The sequence below is a fragment of the Physcomitrium patens genome, chromosome 3, assembly GCF_059467195.1.
Source record: "Physcomitrium patens ecotype Gransden chromosome 3, ASM5946719v1, whole genome shotgun sequence".
NCBI lineage: Eukaryota > Viridiplantae > Streptophyta > Bryopsida > Funariales > Funariaceae > Physcomitrium > Physcomitrium patens.
In genome coordinates this window covers 18,753,580-18,775,208 of record NC_143412.1, presented here as the reverse complement: position 1 = coordinate 18,775,208, position 21,629 = coordinate 18,753,580, and the positions used below count along the sequence as shown (strand labels likewise).

Here is a 21,629-nt window from a genome sequence, read left to right as displayed (position 1 = left end):
CTCGTTGGAGAAGGAACGATCTGTAGTAAGTATAAAACAAGGAAGAATGTAATATAGATGGAGAGCTGTGGTGGATTTCCATCCCATGTAAGGATTAGGACAACTCGAAAATTGCTTGACTTGCTTGCTTTGCTTGTTATTCTAAAAAATTGTTTGATCTTTGTTATCATATCACACTCACTTGCCATTTGATTATGGAATATAAATACAAAAATATAAAGAATTGTTAATGTGACATATTGCTACATCCCACTTGACCAAAAAGTGTGCTTCTATGCTTCAGATGCATGTGGCACCCAATATTTGACCCAAAAATAGAATAAATATAAAATAAGTATTTTTTGTTTTTGGTAGCCAAATGAAAATAAACATAAAATACAAAACAAATTTTGAAGTAAATAATTTTTGAGGCAAATATATAAATTTTTTAAAACAACAGCTCCCATATTTTTTTCACAAAATATTCACTATCTCCTCCCTCAACCACTACCCTTTCTTAAAGCAAAGGAAAAAAAAAAAAAATGCACAAAAAAAAAAAGGAGGCATATTATTAGTAAGTTATCCACAAAGTGGTGATATGACATAAGGTGTAGCCATATCAATTGGGGATGTAGAGTTAACAATTCTCTTTCTCTCACTATATATACATATACACACAAATTAGTTAGGATTTTTTTTTTCCAAATTATATATGTAAGAGTTTGTGTTTAAGAGCAGTATTTTCTACCAAAATCTACCAAAATATTTTTTATAGATGATCATGCATGTAATCAACTTCATCTATAAAAAAAACCTAATATGAACTGACTAAGTGTCTTGTCAATTTGCCTTTTGACAATCAAAACTTTTAATGAGATTGCAAAGAATTTTTTAAAAATAAATCCAAATTGTAACCATCTTAAATTATTATAAAAAATTTTCTATTGATTTTTATATTAAATTAATTAAATATATATAAATATTTTTAATTTATAATTTAGAAAAATAAATAAAATATGTATTAACTGCTATAATATTTGTACTTTTATTTTAATTTTGAGACTTTGTTGACTTGATTAAGAAATTTTTGTTTATTTAACTAATTTCTTTCTATTTGATTTTCTATTTTATTTTTAGTTTTTATCTTGCAATTTCTCATAGATTAGATAGAATACTTAAAATACAAAAATATTTTGTTTAACAAAAAAATCCTACAAAATTTGTACATTATAAGTTAATTCTAATGAATTTTCAAATATGTAGCTTTTAAAAGTCTTCTTTAAAAATCACATTTATTAGTAATTAGATGTACAAAAAACTATTATTTGTTTAAATATTTACTAATATTTTCCATCAATTTTATTATTTATAACCAAAAATATTTATTATTTAGAATAAAATACTTAAAAAATAATCAAAATCTTAAAATATATAAATACACATTTTAAATCTTTATTTAAAAATATTCTACAAAAAAAATATTTTATAGAATAAATGTAATTGTATCAAAATATTTAAAAACTAAAAAATAAATCTACTAAAAAAACTAGATAATAATACATATATTTATTATATTCTATATAAATAAATAATATAATATAATATGAGGTTTAATTGTTATCAAGCTTTCATATAAATATGGCATGCAAAATAAAAACTTCAAGAGAAGATGCAATGCAAATAGTGATGAATATTTTTTTTAGAATTAAATAATGTAGATAACAAAAAGATCTATTGTAGGTTAGGCATTTAAAGGCACCAAAAGAATTAAATAGATTGATAAAAATTTATCAAAGAAGATACATGCTTTTATGTTTTAAAAGTGATTTTAGACTACCAATAAAAAGACTTCAAATTTTTTCAAATAGTCAATACTTTAATGTGACTAATGCAAAGAGCATAGATGTTTTATGATTCAGCTCTAACATTAGCCATTCTAAAACTAAACATTAAAAAAAACCAAAATAAACATATACATAGTTTGTTCTCTTACTAGTAATTTAAACTTCTATTGATGCCCAGTTTAGAGGCTTCAATCTCTCCAAACATTGAAGATTCTAATGTGATTAATTTATAGAACTTAAATATTCTATAATGCATCTCTAACATAGGTCACTTTTAAAACTAAATATATAAAATATATTTGAATTTTTAATCTAAATATTTCTAAATATAAACATCTCATTATATTGTATAAATAAATATAAACATCATAGTATAATATTCTTTAAATGTGTATACATATATATATATATATATATATATAGAAGAATGATAAAGCAACCTAAATTTTTACTAAAGCAATCTATTCTATCTTAACCATCATTGCATCCTTATAGCCCCCATCCTTGTTCTCAGCTATTCCTTGTTGCCAGCCATTGCTAAAAACGGGGGCAAGGAACTAGGAACGTTCGGAACATGGGTGATAGTTGGAAATATGGGAACAACTAGGAACAAGGATGGGGTTGAGAAGGTACAATGATGGTTTAAACATGTGGATCAATTTAGTAGAAATTTGGGTCGCTTTATCATTTTCCTATATATATTATCTTCTTTGTGCCATTTGTAGGTGATAAATCATCACATCAAAAATTGGATTAACTCTTGTGGGTGATCTTGCATGAGGATTGTTTTATTCCACCATTATCATTTTCTTTATCTACCTGCATAGAACAAGCGCAAGAGTGGAAAAAAAATAAGAAGGGAGCATGGGTCTGCTAGCTGTTAACAGATGCAGGTTGTAGCCTAGTCCACAAACATTCTCAAAATGTTTGAACTTGGTCTTTGGAGGTGTTTGTTCCACCAACTACCATTTTCATTTTCGCACTTAGATTTTTTTCTCTTTTCATCAACACAAATTTGTCCTTTGTGAACATATAGATTTCCAATATGCTCGAGTTGTATGACTTGTACACGTGGTTTGGTGACCACTGGCCTAAGCCCTTTCCTGAAAGTGGAAAGTTATAAAGAACAAATATTATTTTGCCAGCTCAGCCGTTAGCATGCTGAGAGAAAAAGTTATGGCCATCCGTCAGAGCTTTTAAAAAGTGAACTAACCCTTTGCATCACAACAGCCGTCCTTTAAAGCGTCGGTTGTCAGGAGGTTGCCTAAGTACCAAGTTGCTCTGTAAATACGAAAGGAGTATGGTAACAAGTGCTAAAAGCCAAACTTCAATGCTCTGCATAAACAAAAGGAGTAAAGGAGTATTGTTTTTCTTTTGTTTTATGAATCTACTCATAATTAAATAAATGTCTCTGTGGGGGCAGGATTGAAATCAAGTATAAAATTTTGGTGAAACTACTTGAACTCAAATCTTCTGTAAAACCTTGCAATGTCGTTGAGAATTTTCCAATTCTGATGCAACCTTCGAAATAAGTCCACGAACTGTAGATAACCTTCCTGACCAACATGACATTATGTAAATCTCTACACCTTCAGCTTTTCAGCTATTTCCACCCTCCTCGGCTACCAAGACCACAAGACCCTGCCAATGGCCTGCACTTTGATAAGCATTAAACTGAACAAAATGTTGGTGATCTATTTACAGTAGTTCATCAACCTACGGATCTTGGGTTCAAAGTTCGATGGTGCCCACTCAACGGAGGCAATTTTGCTGAGGTAGCTACCATCTTCATAGCATTGAACTTAGTGATAAGTGAAGGTTTTCTTCAATACATATTATATGAAAACAATGTGATTGCAAACAGTATACAAATATGTTGGTTGTATCAGGAATTTTAGTTGGAGATAACGAAAGAACAACACACTGTACTGCTTCTCTTTTCATCTACTGCTTCAGAATTGTTCCATAGTTTGGGGGGGAAAAAAAAAAGAAAAAAAAAAAAAAAAAAAAAAGAAGAAGAAGAAAAAAGCTCGTCTTATATGATGCTTAATATCTCGTGAAAAAAAAAATACTGTCTGAAAGCATGAAAGTTAGTATTATAAAACTCTATCACTCACACAAACACAAGCTTGTAGACTTTACAAACTGATCCACGTTTTCTCTGTTGGAGGGGCATGAACAGTGGGAGATGGTAATCCATTGTGGTTAAAGCACACACCAATAATTGATGAAAGCACTGTAGTGTCGTAGTTTCTTCCTCTGGAGTGGCTCAGGTTCTAGGAGCCCTTTGGTCGTGGAGCATGATGACTACACTGTGAACTAGCAGGATGGGCAGTGGTGGGGGGGCGTGCAATTGATGACGAGTTCTTTAATAAGAAGTTCGACGAACATCTGCTTCAGCGGGATCAGTCCCAAATTCCTGCATCCTAATCCAGAAACTCACTTTATAATGGTAGCAGAACAGTTCAGTGAAGTTGGCCAGACTGCACACAAAATCAGGTGTGATGGTCTTGTGCAAAAACTAGAACCCACCATTCTTCCGGTAAACACAACTATGTTTTCACTCGATGCAGACTTGAACAGTGACCATCCTTAGGCCTATTTTAATCAACCAATACATAAGTTCATCTGCATGCCAAGCAGCTTCACAAGTTATGGACTTGTAACGAGATTCTAGCCACGATTGACCTCCTTTTATCACGCGACTGTGTATTGATCAACTCTCTGACCGTCAAGTTCGTCTTGTATTTAAACTGAGGATACCACCTTCAGTTTCTGAGCCAGTATACTTAACGTGTGCAGTCTCAATCTGATACGACACGGGGACCCAGAATACGCTCGTGTCTTTGCTCACTTGAATATAAGTCATTATAATGAGATAGATACGGTACCGTTCCTTACGTGCGTAGTAGTGTCGCACTGTTTGTGTCATCTTCCGGAGACTGCTTGGAACTATTTTTTCATTGTTTCCGATGACGTCCCCACGCAAACATCAGTCAGTGAAAAGTCGGCTCGGGATCCCATTTTAGAATAATTGCACGGTGAGCTGCAATGCCGCTGGTTCTGAAGAGTCATGGTGTCAACCTGTTCCCCACCACTTCGGTTGAACTTTTAATGACTGCAGTCGAAAGAACGCTATTACCCCCGTACTCGCGAATGAGCCGCTCGCACTAGTTTACGTCAATCTATGTCAGATGCCAGTTCATTCATAGCGCATCGGTATCCAAACATGTGAGGAATAGTCAGCTCAGGTAGTAGCTACTTTAAGTGAATAGCACTCTTCCTTTCAGTCTCTTCCCAATTGAAACCTGCACTTGTTCATGCCCTCTGCTGCATCTCTCTAGACCACCTTTGACGAGCACAAGTTGACAAGTGCTGAGCGCGTGATTTTTTGGAGAAGTCTAGAGCTGATATTGTGAATTTTAGTTGCTATTGGTTTTTTCTTTTTCTTTTTCTTTTTCTTTTATTTTTTAAGAACTTCCAACTCTTTCAGGTCTTGTCCCTGAAATAATAGAATTCGTTACTGCGTGGGGAGGACTCAAGTTTTGAGGCTTTCAGACTTCGTTAGAACAGATGTTTCACCTTTCGATTTGCTTCTCAGGACAAATTAGAACAATTTAGACGGAGACAAAGATATAGGGCCAATTATGTGGTTATCATCGGATTAAGAGACCTTCACCCTACTTCTCCATTTCTGAATTAGTTATCGAACCATTCGAGGTGATCATCAGAAGCTAGTCTAATTCATCGACGCGTCACTTAGCTGCAGTTTGCGGAATTGGCACTTATTCGTCACGGATCCACCTCGCGGCCGATTTTGTGTCAAGGTGCAGAATTATTCTAAGCCTCGTGAAGAATATGCCACTTCAAATCAGCTCATGCTGAAGTCTGTCAAGATGCACGATCAATTCTGGACAGCTCTTGCAGTGGGGACAATGTACCTCCTGCAACTCGCGAGCTTGACGAACGCACAAGGGACGTGGGAGCTTCTGCTTGACAACGCGGGGATTGCTTCGATGCACACAGCAGTGACGCACTATAACACAGTCATTTTTCTTGACCGCACCAACATCGGCAGGTCAGAGATTGACTTACCTAATGGAGAATGTCGGGAGAATGATGACGAGCTTGCTTTGAAGAAGGACTGTACAGCGCACTCAGTGATGTTCGACCCGAGCAGTAATTCGGTGCGGGCTTTATGGGTCCAGACCGATCCCTGGTGTTCTTCAGGGCAGTTTCAAGGTGATGGCACCATGGTCCAAACAGGAGGAGATTTTGAGGGCATCAAAAAAATTCGAACGTTGGTGCCATGCGGGAGAGATGATGAGTGTGACTGGGTTGAGGAGCGCACTGAGCTCTCGGAAGGGAGGTGGTACGCCACTAATCAGATACTTCCGGATGGGAAGACGCAGATTGTAATTGGAGGTCGAGACGCTTACACATATGAATTTGTGCCGAAGAGGAACAGAAACGAAGGTGTGTTCTATCTTAAGCTACTCGAGGATACTAACTCCGCCCAGGGTGATAACATGTACCCCTACGTCCATCTCCTTCCCAGTGGAGACTTGTACATATTCGCCAACCGCGACTCAATTGTCCTCAACTACAAAACCGATAAAGTGGTGAAAACATTTCCAAGAATTCCTGGAGAACCTCGAAATTATCCATCAGCAGGATCATCTGTAATGCTTCCCATTGACCAGGCATCTTCGTACACGGTCGTCGAAGTCCTCGTCTGCGGCGGCGCGAGGAATAGAGCCTTCACCAACTATCGTCAACAATACCCCGCTTCGCTGACTTGTGGTAGGATGGTAGTCACAGACAATGACCCCAAATGGGCCATGGAAGACATGCCTATGCCGCGCACAATGGGCGACATGATAATCTTGCCAATGGGCGAGGTGTTGATCATCAATGGCGCTGAAAATGGTTCTCAGGGATGGGGGAGGGCTAGTAATGCTGTGCTCACCCCTGTGAAGTACGCCACCTACAACGCGGGCAACAGATTCGAAACGCTCGCTGCGAGCGATATTCCTCGAGTGTACCATTCTACAGCAAATTTGCTAGTTGATGGCAGAATCTTGCTTGCCGGAAGCAACACGCACCAGTACTACACTTTCACGGGCAGATTTCCCACTGAGTTGCGAATCGACGCCTTTTCGCCTCCATATCTCTCCACCAGGTAATAAATCATCATTATCGACAACGTAAGTTTGCAGTTATGTAGAATGGCTAATTAAACTACACTGAACTAGAATCTTGACGTGGAGCGTGTCTACATCCCCCTCTCCTCCTCCCTCCTTATTTTTTAGTAACGGATCGAGAGTTGCCCTACAGATACACTTGGAGAGTGCAAGTTTTTTTCGTTTGTTTGTTTACTTGCCGCCTCACTTTGCTTGCAATCCGTTTGTTCTTTTCAGAAACAACAACATTCGGCCCACCATGACGAAGTCCCCAGGCAGTATCGGCTATGGTGAAAAATTCGCAATCACATTCACAGTTGCAGAACGGCATGGAGGCTTTGAATTGAACATGAAGAGTACTCCATTCGTCACACATTCATATGCCATGGGACAAAGGATGCTGAAGCTCGAAGTGACCGAGCCCGTTGCTTCCGCCGCGACACAAAATTCGTTCGCCGTGGATGTGATTGCCCCTCCAACTGCCGAATTAGCTCCCCCTGGGTACTACATGCTGTGGCCTGTGCAGGATTGGATTCCTGGAACTGCTGCTTGGGTGAAAATTGGGTGAAAATTCATCGAATTCGGATCCATTCATCTCTCCTAACTTCACCAAGGTTCAGCAGTTGATGCATAGATAGCTTCTCAACTAGAAAGAGCTCTGGATAATGCTCACAATTGCAAGCTTGATATCCAGTATTTACTTTTGTGTCCATCTCGTTCAAGGTTTGCTGGAAATCATCTGAGTCTCGCAAGAGCTGCATGGAAATCCGGTTGGTAAGAGATAAGTCCACGAGACAACTGATGTGGTCTAGCGGAATCAGGTTAACAAAATTTGGAATACAAAAAGAAATGCAGGGCAACATTTAAACAAAACAACACCTTGTACAAATAAAACCATCTCAGTTTATTTCCAGAAACCAGAACTGAGTAAAGATTTCAGAATTTGGTTACGATCACAACTGAGAATCGATTGAAAGTCCACAAGGTTCGAGTACAAGAAAGATGATTACTCATGTAATACTCATGCATTTACGCTGCATGCCTGATAATCCTAAAGATGTGGCTATCCGCTCTCCGTGGCTACTCCATTAAATCAGTTCATTAAATTAGGCTTTCAAGCTGAGCGGTCCGACTGATCTACCACCTGGTATTATAATTCCTCACTTTCTTAGCGAACCATCAGTCATTGATGTATTGTGTTTTTCAAGACGCTTACAAACCATCTCCCTAATCCAATTGATACTTGCTACATTCGCAACGTTCAGTTCGTCACGTAGTATTGGGTATCGCTTGAACCGGACGCACAAACGTTTATTCACATGTGCCCTAAAGTTTTCATGTTTGCAGGGATATGGACAGCTTTTTTAACAGCATTGGTCGAGTTACAATCCACCCTCATGACTGGTCTTTTTGTTCTCGTGTACATCCACGAACAGCAAGTGAAGAGCAATCAGAAGTTTCAAGCATTTGAGCATAAGTGACTGTGTCTTCTGATTCAAGGATTATGAGAATTTCGTATGAAACAAGAATTTCAGGACATCAGCGAGCTGCGGAACCATTAATATTGTTAAGGGAATATCATCCATAAGGCACCGCATCTAACTCGCTTCGCAACACTCTGAGGGCACCTGCTCGGAATTATACAAACATGCTTAGAATTTGTCTACATCACTTCGCAGAGCAATATTCATCTGCTCTAGGGCTTGAAATCAGCTCTGTTTACATCCAAGATTTGTGTCATGATTAAGATCATGGTTGAATCCAAAGTTCGATTTGGATTTGAAACAAATATTCAGGTTGAAATATTGACTGGAATCAGAACGAAAAAGAAGGCTTTGAACATGTTCATTTCTCAGAGACTGCAATGTGCGCTAGTAACAACAGTAGACAGATGCGGCGAAATTTCTTTTTGAGAAGTCCAATTTAATAAAATGTCTAAATCTTAATTAATTTTTTTACACTATGACTTCGTGATTCTGTAGGAGTGCATGTAAGAGCCCCAAGTAGGCACCCAGCTTCTCAGAATAAGCTTAGGAATGGTTCGCATTCGTGCAGCTCAAGGAGAAGAATGACCCCTCCAGTATCTCCATTTTACGTCCAAATTGTCATACAAGAAAAACAAAAAAGCGGCAAAAAACCTGGATCGTTTTCATCTAAAGCTTTTCTAGACTATCTTCGCACATCCTATTTTCCTCCTCTATCCACATGAAGCTCGGGTAATATCGTAACATTTCCAAGTTAAATTTCAAGCTGAGCAGACAGCTTGTGGCGCTCTATGGAGGGGCAGCATACACACACGCACATATAAATAAATAAATAAATATATATATATATATATATATCGAGAGAGCGACAGAGAGAGAGAGAGAGAGAGAGAGAGAGAGCTGTTTATTTTTCTTTTCTATAAGTGGAACGGTCTAGCTTTGTTTCAATCCCATAATCATTTGCGAATCGCAATTTAGTTGAGGGTGCCAATTCCCATTTGAGAAGATTCTAGAATTGTAGGAAAATAGGCACGAAGAGCCCCTAATGAAATTCATTGTCCGTAGCTGAAGTTTCATATCATTACATTGATACAGACTTCAACTAATGCTATCTAACTTCTACATCTTCGTCAAGTAGTTCTGATCTCGCATTCTCTGCAGTTGCCACAGTACTTGGGCCTTGGTTTTCATCGGCAACAGCAGTAACAGCACAATCTGAAAGGTGTTGGTCATAGAAGGCAATGTCAATTCCAGAATCCAGAAACTTCCACAATTCGACTGCAAACATTTCGGCATCCTCAAAGATGAATGATCTCATAGCCTCAGCAACTGCATTGCACCAACTTTTGGAGCTTGGCTCCTTCGCCGATCCAGAATCGGGCCGGAACATCGTCCCTCGAGACCGCTTTTGAAGGGACTGAACCACCCCGACAACATGATGAGTCACCATATTCACATCCTCATCCTGCATCAGTGCTTGCAATTCCCGCTGCACCCAGCACGGCAACCACTTGTTGGCCTTCACAACCCCGCTGATAGTCCGTGTTTTGGTGCCTTGAAGAGGAGAACCAACACCTGCATCCAAATCTGCCAAGGTCGATGAGTTTAATACTGTTTTCGAGCTTGCACCCGCTTTGAGAGCTGCATAAACTGCCAGCCGCCTTCGATGAGCCTCCGACAACCGGAACTGACTCCCATCCGGAGCAAGCAAAAAATGTCTCTGAAACTTCGTTCCTGCCACTAAGTCATGAATGATTGACGTGTAGTGGGTCTTACACAGCGGGCATTCAAGAGGCGTAACGCGTTTCGGGTCCCCTGTCTTCGCCAACGATGCTGCCATGACCATCTCTGACCATTGCAGGATGCAATGATAGCAAAACCGATGAAAACATTGATCCAGAAAGGCTTCTCCTGTTACGGATTCCAAGCATATTGAACAACTCTCCCCTACTTGAGCACCTGCAGCGCTTCCAGCCATCGCTCAACGGGTCCAAAACCTATCCTATGTACCTCAGCCCCTAAGCTACAAATCGAAAAATCCCAGGGTTCACTTCATCATCATCCCCAAGTCCAAACCGCACTAACCTCATGACATCAGTACAATTTCTTTCTGAACCCTAATTTCACCGAAATCCTTGCTTGATCTCCATCTTCTCACGCTGCTTCCCGGCCTGATTCCGACTTCGCAAACTCCAGCACAAAACATCCAGATGCCATTGCCACTATTCCAGAAACCCAGAACCCTAATAGCAAAACAGTCCAGCTATGGATAAAAAAAATCCTTTAATTCGTCCGCCACTCATCCCGATCAACCCCTGGCTCAGAAACCTCGACGAAGGGTGCAACATATTGATAAGCCACAATCAGTGTACAAAATGGCAACACGACGCTCAGCTACATTTTAAGCACTGACAATCGAACAATGGAGCTGAACCACTAGTGAACACTAGAAACAGGAGGTCTGATCGGTTTCTTGTGAGGATTCGGGACAATACATCACCGACTTAGAAGACCTAATTCGAGATTGACAAGAGAAGTCACCACCATGACCTCAATAACAAATGAAAGGTTCGATGCGAAGCTGCCAAGCAAATTCGCGACACGGGAAAAGGCCCCGCGCTCTTCGGGCTTCATGGCGGATTTCAAGGGGGCCCCATGAGCGTGGAGAAGGCCCAGGGGCCTCGTTGTCATCGTCGTCGTCGTCGTGTTGTTGGGGTTTGTGTGGTGGGCAGAGGGCGAAGAGTTGCCGAGGATTAGCCACAGCGCCGTGACAGGACACGACCTGGCGACGGGGTGTGGATAAGTTGGAGTAGTCCAGGATAAATTGTGCGAGTTTGGACCAATTTTGGAGCATGTCGGCTGCGCAGACTTTTCATTAGGGTTTTTACATGTCCAGCGCTAGATGGGTTCGGTCCTTTTGGTTTAGGTTTTGCAAAGGCATCATCCACTGGCATTAAAAAGGTCAGGCGAACTGTTTTTTGAGCTCCCAGACGAGCGGTGCTAGGCATGGCCGCGCCGCCGTCCTCCGCGTCCTCACATCAGGTTCCTTCGGGGTCCACCACGAGCGCTGGATCCAGCGGCGGAGCTACTGCTTCTTCGAAGCGGAAGCGTCGTCTCCATGACCTCTCTACCGATGAGGTATGCATCGACAATGTCTTCGTTTGGATGTACGGATTTGATTGCAGGTTTTAGGGTGAGAGAAAGAGGATGAGGGCAATTGGCTTGGCTTATTCTTCGTAGAGTGTTAACTGAGAAGGTTTCTCTTCGAATTGGATTGATCTCGACAGGGACGGGTGATGTAATTCCCTGGTGGTGAACTGGAGGGGATGTCGTAGAAAATTGTCTCTGCTTGTTGCTAAGGAGATACTACATTCGACATGTAACCCCGGAACTCTGTAGATTACTGGAAATTTTCTGTTCAATGAAGGCGTTCACGCATTCCGTTGAACAAGAAACTGTGATGTGAAGTACAGTAGGCAGTTCCGACAAGTTATCTGACATAGGTTCTAGCGAAAAGAAACGTTGACTTCCAAGAATTTCGATTCTGCTGGCATAATAATCATTGTACTTTGCTGGTGTGCAACATAGGTTGCAGTTTCGCGAATGTCTAGTTTGATTATAAGCACAGGCATTGATTCGATTTTAAAGGTGTGTCTGATACGATGTGTGGTCGTATGTATGAATGTAGATCAATGAAATAGTTGCTCTGAGAGGAAAGATGTCCCAAGCTGTCGTTGGGAAAAAGTATGGGATTGAGCAAACTGAAGTTAGCGCCATTCAACGAATGCAGCGTGTCAAAATTGCCCGCTTGGTGGATGATAATGATAAGAAGGTACTGCAACCACTCCTTCATGCGTACTTGGGTTTCTGATTCCTCTACTCTAGACTACGTGTCATTCACTAAGTAGCATCTTGTTTCGAATATGAACGCCGGAGCAAGACTATTACGTCAAAAAATTTCCAGGGTACACTCTCAGCGATGGACAAGAGCCAGATCTGTGTACATGACATAATTTAGACGGCATTGCTGGAAGCTGTGTCTATGCGCACTTTAACTCTCACAGGGGTCTTTTTAATCGTCTTCTGACACATGTATGTTTTGTGTGTAGCCCATGGTTGGAAGAATTAAAGGGGTGGAGATAACTGTTCCTATCGTGTATGGCTCCATTTCCTTTTGGCTTGGGAAGAAGGCGGCTGAGTAAGTACATGTTCACTTAAGCGTGTACATTTTGTAATGTATGATTGAAGCCTATTTTTTGTCATATCTTTACGAATTTCAGAAGCTACCCGCCACCTCTATGCATAGTTCAACATTACTTTTTTGTACATCAACCCATTCTTTGGCAGTCGTTATTACGAATGTTTGTTTGTTTGGATGGATTGCTGATTGAATGAATACTGGCTGCAGGAGCACACACAAGTGGACAACATATGTTCGAAGTGCTACTAATGAAGACCTGAGTGTCTTGATCAAGAAGGTTGTTTTCCAGCTGCATCCCAGCTTTGAGAAACCCACTAGAACAGCAGATGCAGCTCCGTTTGAGCTGTCGGAATCAGGATGGGGCGAATTTGAAATCGGTATCACTATCTATTTTCATCCCGATGTTGGAGAAAAACCTATGGAGTTGTACGTTAATTTCTGCCCTTGTACTGCGCTTTTAATGCAAATGTAGGAGTCTATTGGGGATGATGGAGGGAAAACCAGTCTAATTTTTCCAGTGAAAATTGATCACTGTGTTCATGAGTACTTCCTACCCAAATATGCATAGCGAGGTATAGAGTTGTCATTTGTAAGCTCCGGCTCCGTTTCCTTTCTTTCCAAATCTATTGAATGATAGGTTCTAAATTTTTGGGCTATTATACAACGATTTAGCCATTAAAGCAGGATTTTAAAAAGTAATAATTTGAAATTTGAAATTTGAAATTCATATGCATGAAGTTGTTCAAACGGTTCATCAAGTTGTAAGACTGTTTTTGGCCAGCACGTGTTAGCCCATGCTCTTTCATTGAATTAGAACGTCTGGATTCTTTGCGTCGTTGGATCTAATGCTTGGAAAGGTTTCAAGCAGGTTTCATCATCTGAAATTGTATGCTGACGATGAAACAATTCCGCAAACAACCAAGAAGCCTGTTGTTGTGGAGTCCTACGACGAGATAGTTCTTTCAGATCCCATGGAGGCATCATTTGGACGCTTACGTAATCATCCTGCCGTTCGAGTAACAGGGAATCCACCTTCGCAACTTGCTCTTCCAGGTTCGACACTGTTTGTGTTTGATTATTTATCAATGTGTCTACTTTTTAATCAACACGCAATTTTGACAAATTGCTAGGTGTCTACAATTTGACAACACACTTAGGGTATTTTAAATGATTTTTTTACCTGGAACAGAACTTATAGGATCCATTTCTTTAAGTAATTGAACTTCCTAGAGTCGAAGCGCGAGATTGAGAATCTTGCTTTTACTTTTATAATTTTGTTGCGATTCTATGCTTGAGGCTGTATCGTGTTTTGTCTGTTAGTGTCCCTGTTTTGAAAAAAAAAAAATCACTGGACTGTGGCAGTTGGAGAAAATTCCTTGGAAAGAAGAGGATGTGATACGAAGGATCATGCCCTTGCGCAGTGGTTCTTGAAACATTCCGAAACTGAGGATATGAACTCTCTTACAGCTGTTCGTCAACAGGTAAATCGACAGACTCTGCTAGAAGTATTTCTTGTTGTTCAATCTTTACTGCGATCATATTTTAGTGCGAGGGATGCAGACAGGGAAGCGCATTATGTATTGGGGATCAAACCTTTCTTTCCTGTACCCATGGTTTTATTTTGAATGTGGCGCCTCTTAGCGTTGGGAACGCTGGATCAGTGTCCTGAAGTGGGTATAATGAACTCATGGTTGTATTTGCTGTTGCAGGTATATGCAGCTGCTGCAAAGTTGAAGAAAGACCTTGGTTCATTGGAGGGTGAGATTTTACGCATACGAGCCACGACGCGTTAACATGTATATACAAATCTGTAACCTTGGGATTTGATTAATCACTGCAGGACCTGGCATGCACTGTACATTGAGATAATCAGGTAAGACCTTGTTATATTTCCACTTACAGGTGTGAAAAAATTAAATAATTGAACGTATAAGATTAGTCACTCTTAACCATGATGAAGTTGTTGTCGATTCTGCAGCGTCGGTTTAGAAATCAAATCGTCAGTCCTTGGTCCATCGCTCTGTTTGCTGCATATCAGGCTGGTCTTCATCCCAGCTATCCTTAATCAGGTGTTGCTGGAGGGCAGCCGGTAAGGTGAGAAATTTGTATCAAGATTATTGACATTAGCTTCGTTGTTGGCGTATATATTTTGGGTAAGTGTTTGGATAGTTGGCACCAAGTCAAGCTTCAAAGGGGATGCAAGATACGTTCTCAAAAAAATGAAGCATGGTATTTTCCTCCAACATTCAAGATTGTTGAGATGCTTATTTGTTTGTAGGTTTATTTTTTGGAGCGCTGTAACATAAACTCTTTAAGGTTGTAGGCGGGCACCACATCTCTTGTGAAACAAGTTTAATAAATTAAGGACTTTGACTCTGTACTTTCACAACTTGGCTCATTTCTTGCTCATCACCTTCCTTGATGTAATCCAACTTGTGAACTCAATCGACATCTGCTGCCCACTAAGTCACGTGCATTCGATCGGTCATCAATGTTGACTTGACCGTACCTGGTAGTTAACTTTGTATGTACCTTGAAGTATGGTTTCTCAAGCATACTTGAGTATAAGCATAAGTTGCAGTTAACACCTGTTTCCACCCTACATGACTTCAGCATTGTATGTTGGTGATAATGATGTCCTGGTACTACCACACTACTGGGTTGAAAGCATGGACCCACTTCATTGAATTATGTCTCGGTTTTACAAGTCTAGCAGTTGAAACTCATCACTGCTGATGTTTTGTTTTTCTGTGGCTGGATTCTTGAGGCTGAAAGCTATCCAACTTCGAGGAATCGTAATCCAAACCCTCAGTACAGCTATCTGTTTGTGGATACCCTGCAAGTCTTGTGACAACGTTTTTAACCACCGCTGGAAATACGATAACTAGTGGAGTACAAAGTACAATACCTTGAGCAACTGTCGACCAAGTCACAGATCTCGCATGAAATTCTCGAAAAGATGAAACTCCCGAACACCCAGTAAAATGTGCCGATTTCCTATCTCAGCACCATAAAATTACTAGCGCAAGAGGGCCCCTGCAAATATTTGAGAGTCTTGTGTGTCCCTCCAGCCCCAAGTAACAAATATACATCAACCCTCAAGTGACTACTGCATCATGATCGGGCTCTATCTCTCAACTGATGGGCATCTCATCGCTGACATCAATGCTGGAAGCAAAAAGAATATATTCTCAAGAGGAAGACTGGGTGCGGAATACTGAGCCAACGGTGATGTGGATTGTAGACAGTCGGAAAAGAGACGACGGTTCAAAGGATAAGGCATCCTGCGTGTCACGCAGGCTTCATGAATGCTCGTCATCTTCCTAGCCTCCTCCCAAGTAGGCGTTTCCGGTTCGTGCCTTTTCCCTCTAACGCACCGAACTGCTCACCACTCGACGCATCACCATGTCGCTTGCCAATCTCGGGACTGCTTGCGGCGCTTTATCACGCCCACTAATACTTTTTGACAGTTAGCAAAGGTTCGGCTCTCGATGTTCACTTGAATGTGTAGGCTTAAGTTGGTTCGTGTGCATTGGACGAGGAAAGGAGTCTGTATTCGATTACGTGATAAATTGCGCTAATAGTTGCAGTGTTAAGTTAGCAATGCTGGACACCTTTATGTTGTGTTTGAGCTTGGAGTAGTTGTGAAATTCGTTGAAGGATTGAAGAGCTCTTTTTTTATTTTAGAAGGCGAGGGGCGAGGGTTTATGGTTCGCTTGTTTGGTATGAGAGACTTGAGATCAATGTTGCGGGAGTCATGCTCTTATTCGCTTGATCCGATTGCGCTTTTTCAGTTGTGTAGCCGATTTTTGCATGGTATAGTTGTGGAATTTTTGGCAGTTTTTTTAGTCGTAATGCTTTCGATCGCAGGATTACAAATGTGGTTTCTAGGGTTTTGCACTGGAGCAGCTGAAATTTTCTCATGGTCCCTGAGAATTGATCATAGGCCTGCTTAAGAATAATTTCTTTGTTCCTTGTTTATTATGATCGCAACCATTTGGTGGCCTATCGCTCTTACGGTCTGTTGCTTTTTGGTTGGGTTCCTGTCTGGCTTCTTACAGCCCCAGCTGATCCTGCCTTGAATCCTCCACCTCCTGCATTGCGCGAGAGGGTGCGTCACTTTGATAAATAGTATGGCCGTCTTGTGCAATTCTGGTTGAAGTGTGTCGTTGTCACTTGGGCAGATTGATTGCTCTTTACGTTCTGGAATAGCTTGACGAGAAGGGTTAGGAGCGAGTGCATTGCAAATTACGGTTTATGCAGTAGTATGAATCCTGTCTTTGGTTTTTTTCCGCTTAGGCCGGCACGAATTGAAGCTGTGGATACACAGAGTCGAAGATATGATCCACATGGCTGGTTCTGGGACCACAAGTGATTGTTTATTTCTTCTTGAGCGTCCACTTTCAAAATTCAAGTTAACAAAATACGCTAATCTAAGCTACAAGGAATCATAATCTAGGCGTGGCTCTGACATGTGGGCACCTTGGCGGTGCCGAGGAGTTGGAGATTGGAGATTGGAGATTACTCTTGATTCTTGTTATAGACCGCAAAGATTGGTTTGAACCAGCTTTATAATGAGGAAGGGAGATATTGCAAATTGAGGCATTTGAAAGTATTAGAGAGTGGACGAAAGACGATGGTGGCAGTTAACGTAGGAGCTGCGCATTACTGGCTGGATCATCTGTATGGAGCCATCATGCACCGGATGCGGCTGGCCCCGCCATTCTTCTCAGGTGGATGGGGCGGTCGAAAGTTGGAGCTTCTAGAGCAAATGTCAAGGCAGCTGATAGCACAGGGACTGGCACAAGTTTCCTTGCAGCATTGGCCACCTCCTGCAATCAATCCAGTGTGGCGAACAGTGTGGGAGTCTAGGAAAGCAAAGCTACAGGAAGGCATTTTCACCACGCCTTGTGAAGATATGCTAAAACAGGTGTTGCCAATCGAGAGCCAAACTGCCCGTGTGCGACTGCTTAGCCCTCGCCATGTTCCCATCCACGAAACATCCTTTGTGGTACATTTGGCTGGTATACTTTCTGCACAAGCATCCAGTTCGAATGGAATGTTGTGGCTGATCATACACATCAATTTTTGTATCCGCATGAGGTTTGTTGAGTGGTGGTTTAGTCTAAGGGTACAGGAAATTTGTTCGTACTATCGGTCTTGTCCACTTGTCTCTATAAAGGCGGATTGAGGCGATAGCTAGGCATCGATCACCTTCCATACGCAGATTCTGTCGACTGATTAAAATGGAATTTCAAGTGGTTGACTTCTCTGTATTGGAATGGCTTAAGAATGTGTAAATATACGAGTGTGATTTTTCCAGGCACAGGTGATCACGGGTTTGATCGACGTTTGCGATTAGGTGGTCCGTTGCTGGAGAAGAATATTGCTACTTTGGTATTGGAAAGGTAAATTGGCAGACTCGCCTGCTTGATTGATTGTTCTGATGTTCAGGTAGCGCCGCAACTGGTGCGTACAATGACAATATGGAGTTGATTTTGCATCTGAAAATGTTGTCTGTCAAAATATCATATCTTGTTGAGGAATTTAATACCGTCCTTATTGAAAGTGCATATTCAAATAACATGCAGCATAAGTCAAAGGGCTATACTACGCAGGTACAAACAGTTGAGATAACAAAAGATTGATAAAGACTCACATTTTATAGAAGACTGGAGCTGTCAAAGGCCAGGTTTGGTAGGATATGAAGTTAAAATTGTACACCCAAGTTTCGCGCTGCCGCAGTAGGGTTCCAGGGTGGGGCAGAGAAATTATCACCATGAGTTCATTGGACTTACAAGAACTGTCTAAATGATACGCTGCTTCTCGTTGCATGAACGATTTATGTTTTACGTGCCGCTTGTGCCCTAGAGGTTTGACAATCAGCATCATTAGTCATGTAAACAGTTGAAGAATCATGGCTGCAGTCCTTACTATGGGAAACGGCGGCCGCCTTTGCAACGAGGAGCGAGGCTGTTGTGTGTGAGTGACTTGCTGTTGCTGGGAAGAACTACTATTGAAGAAGCACGTGCTCTTTTGTATTGGGCGGAGACAGAAGAAGGATACAAGAAGGTCGGGGTTTGCGGGCTTAGCATGGGTACATGGGCTTTCACATCCCGTCCTCTGACAAGCTTGAGAATGCAACCTGGCTTTTTTTTTGTCAATGCCTTCCTTTTCTTGTTACATTAATCTGATCAATGTTGCATGAGAATTAGTTGATTTAGTTTTCGTTCATACACAGATTGTATCGTTTGCACTCTTGGTTATGGAGTTGGAGCATCGCCGGCTGAAAGCTTCCATGATCGTATTTGTGCAGGAGGCGTACATGCTGCTATGGTGGGATCACTGCATAGATCACCTGTAGCGATCTTGCCCTTCTTAACCCCCCATTCTGCAGCTGTAGCTTTTTGCGAGGGTATACTGCAGTATGGCACTGCCTGGGAAGTCCTGATGCGTGATGAACTGCTCAGTGGCTCTATGACACGAGAGCAAGTAGTTGAGCGAATGCGGACTGTTTTATCTCTTACCGACGTGACACAGTTTCCTGCTCCACAAAATCCCAAGTCTGTTATCTTTGTGGCTGCTACGGTAAATTCTCTTGTCTGCTCTTATCAATTTTGTACCCTTCGCCTCTTTGAGATATTCTTTTCCTCCAGTTCCACTACCACCTAATCCGTTTAATTTATACCCTGGCTTGCTAATCTTCAGGATGATGGATATGTGCCGGACCACTCGGTGCTGAAATTACAGCAGGCTTGGCCAGGGTCAGAAGTTAGGTGGGTAAGAGGTGGCCATGTCTCCTCCTTCATTTTCCACAATAAGACATTCCAAAAGGCCATATTAGATGGTTTAGATCGGTTGCCTTGATTGTTTTTGCTATGTAGGTGTACTTTAGTCATTTACAGTCGCAGATTTGTTCTGGTTTAGGCCGCTCTACATTATTCATTCAGGTTGGTCTAATATCTATAATGAGGATTTGAGGCTATAGTAGAAAAGCGCATCCTCATTACAGAAGGTATTGAAAGGTGGATGACCAGGTATCTATTCTTTCTATTTTGAACATTTTTCTCTCACTGAGATGAGCTTTTGAATCAGGAGTCCATCTTTATGGCCATCTTCGTCTTCCTGCCGCAGCTCATACTAATTTATTTGACATATGTTTCATTGCCCTACGCTTTCTTTATGATACTGACTTGCAGGGTGCCACAAATCAGTATTGACCATAGGTTTCCATTTCTGACAACCTTCATAGCCGCATTTATTTTTCTACTATCCAACAACTTCAGGAAAAGTGGAACAATTTAATATTGAAATAAATGCATGTTGGAGGTGTGAGTATACATTTACAGATCGGAAATTTGAAAACTGCACATGTGGTTGTAAAGTAAGATCAATTACATTGAAAGTCATCTAATATAATCTGAAATGGATGTATCTGCCAAAAATGTTTCTCATCTTGTTTGTTTGTTTTGTTTTGTTTTTTTTTGTTTTTGTTTTGTTTTTGTTTTGTTTTTGTTTTTTTTTGTTTTTGTTTTTTTTAAAAAAAAATTAAATGTAACGTTTAATTAATTACATACAGTCACAACTAGACTATGACAAAAATATATTTTTTTATTGTATATTTGTACTTAAAATGACTTTTGAGGTTGTTCATTTCAACTTTTATTACTATCATATTCTTCACATCTTGTTTTTTGAAAGGTTGGTGAAGATAGAAGTTTTTACTTAAAGCTAGACAAAGAAAATTTGAATATATCACTACTTTATTTTTCTACTTGATCTTTTATATTTTTTTAAGTATTATTGATAAAAGTCTTATTGTGTTGAAAAAATTAATAAATATGTATATATATATATATATACAATATTGAAATAACCCACCTATTTACTAAATTTATCCACCTTATTGTAGGAAACAAAGGGATTGGGATGAAAGTTGAAAAGAGGAGGAGAATAGGGAGGTTGATACAAAGAAGGTTGAGAATAGGGAGGTTGGTACAAAGAAGGTTGAGAATAGAGAAAATGAGGGATAGAAACAAGTAGGATTGAGATAAAGGCTATGATTGTAATGATGATATCTTAAGATGATCCATTTTTCAAATAATGGTTATAATATGGTGGATTAATTTAATAAATGGTTGGATTATTTCTTATTTATCTGAATATATATATATATATATATATATATATTAAATTTATTATTCTTTTATTACTTTGAACTAACTAACAAAAAAGATTATTTTTTGTTATAGTGTTATTAATATAGGATGTTGGTGATAGTTATTATTAAATTTTAACAATGACAATCTCAATCACAAATAATAGAAAAAAATAGAAAGAAAATAATGAGTATATTTTTTTATAAAAATTGATTAAGTCTCTTCTTTTTTTAAAATTTGTTTATGAATTTTTTAAAAATAGAATTTAGTTTTTATCTAATAATAATAAATGGTTATATTCACCTATTATTTACTTATCTTCATCCTCGGCACTTTCTCTTAGGTATCTCATCTTGCTCATCTTCATTAATAATTATAGCCTTAGGTAGTTCATAATTTTTTTCTATCTCATACAAACAAAGTAGTATTTGTATATTAAGATCATTCAAGGAGACAAGTGGTGGCTCTTATGCAATGTATGCACCTTTCTTGGTTTTGATAAAAAAACTTAAAATTGTCTTGAATTCATAGGGTGTGTTACAATTGATCACAAGAGGTTCATAGAATTTACAAGAGATTTAAAACTTCCTCACATGTATAATGGTAGGTTGTTTTACTTGTCGTATTGTTTCAATTACAACTCAAAGCACACATAAGCTTTTTAATGTGCAGAAGGGGTGTTGATCAAAACTTTGCTGAAACTTGCTTAAGCTTGTTGAGGCATTGAAGTTAATTGAGGCACTTGTATGGAGGAAGACAACGCTAGAGCATGATTGTAT

At 40.0% G+C, this 21,629-nt stretch overlaps 4 protein-coding genes and 1 long non-coding RNA gene across 17 annotated transcripts; 3 read left to right on the top strand and 2 right to left on the bottom strand.

The window, feature by feature from the left end:
- Positions 1-4,635: 4,635 nt before the first annotated feature.
- On the top strand, positions 4,636-7,965 carry LOC112280110 (aldehyde oxidase GLOX). The gene is made up of 2 exons (XM_024515179.3): positions 4,636-7,005; positions 7,244-7,965. Exons 1-2 carry the CDS (start codon positions 5,702-5,704, stop codon positions 7,572-7,574), a joined length of 1,635 nt encoding a protein of 544 aa, XP_024370947.1. The 5' UTR covers positions 4,636-5,701; the 3' UTR covers positions 7,575-7,965.
- A 1,344-nt stretch (positions 7,966-9,309) lies between these two features.
- On the bottom strand, positions 9,310-11,058 carry LOC112280113 (uncharacterized). 2 transcript variants are annotated; one of them, XM_024515185.3, is made up of 2 exons: positions 10,267-11,058; positions 9,310-10,065 (listed from the first exon to the last, which is right to left on the bottom strand). In XM_024515185.3, the coding sequence occupies exons 1-2, from the start codon at positions 10,466-10,468 to the stop codon at positions 9,599-9,601; spliced, it is 669 nt and encodes a 222-aa protein (XP_024370953.1). In that variant the 5' UTR covers positions 10,469-11,058; the 3' UTR covers positions 9,310-9,598. The 2 variants fall into 2 exon arrangements, with proteins under 2 accessions (XP_024370953.1, XP_024370951.1); XM_024515183.3 differs by having other exon boundaries at positions 9,310-11,057.
- A 292-nt stretch (positions 11,059-11,350) lies between these two features.
- LOC112280112 (transcription initiation factor TFIID subunit 14b) lies at positions 11,351-15,080 on the top strand. Of its 6 annotated transcripts, none has more exons than XR_016502236.1 (9): positions 11,351-11,628; positions 11,778-11,869; positions 12,179-12,322; positions 12,600-12,688; positions 12,899-13,117; positions 13,560-13,744; positions 14,054-14,172; positions 14,401-14,564; positions 14,970-15,080. XR_016502236.1 is itself a non-coding variant. In XM_024515182.3 (8 exons), the coding sequence occupies exons 3-8, from the start codon at positions 12,209-12,211 to the stop codon at positions 14,482-14,484; spliced, it is 810 nt and encodes a 269-aa protein (XP_024370950.1). In that variant the 5' UTR covers positions 11,351-11,628; positions 11,778-11,869; positions 12,179-12,208; the 3' UTR covers positions 14,485-15,080. The 6 variants fall into 6 exon arrangements, 2 of the variants coding, with proteins under 2 accessions (XP_024370950.1, XP_024370949.1); XR_016502235.1 differs by having other exon boundaries at positions 14,850-15,080; XR_002969212.3 differs by lacking the exon at positions 11,778-11,869.
- LOC141045203 (uncharacterized) lies at positions 14,852-15,738 on the bottom strand. Its single transcript, XR_012217196.1, has 2 exons — positions 15,600-15,738; positions 14,852-15,279 (listed from the first exon to the last, which is right to left on the bottom strand). It is a non-coding gene; the product is annotated as an uncharacterized LOC141045203 (long non-coding RNA).
- A 152-nt stretch (positions 15,739-15,890) lies between these two features.
- LOC112280111 (uncharacterized) lies at positions 15,891-20,844 on the top strand. 7 transcript variants are annotated; one of them, XR_012217194.2, is made up of 8 exons: positions 15,891-16,042; positions 16,991-17,715; positions 18,015-18,099; positions 18,619-18,788; positions 19,008-19,279; positions 19,400-19,467; positions 19,891-20,075; positions 20,604-20,844. XR_012217194.2 is itself a non-coding variant. In XM_090249117.1 (7 exons), the coding sequence occupies exons 1-6, from the start codon at positions 17,328-17,330 to the stop codon at positions 19,677-19,679; spliced, it is 1,044 nt and encodes a 347-aa protein (XP_090105243.1). In that variant the 5' UTR covers positions 16,013-17,327; the 3' UTR covers positions 19,680-19,728; positions 19,906-20,029. The 7 variants fall into 7 exon arrangements, 4 of the variants coding, with proteins under 4 accessions (XP_090105243.1, XP_090105244.1, XP_090105245.1 ...); XR_012217193.1 differs by having other exon boundaries at positions 16,012-16,170; XR_016502234.1 differs by having other exon boundaries at positions 16,013-17,715; positions 19,906-20,075.
- Positions 20,845-21,629: the final 785 nt, after the last annotated feature.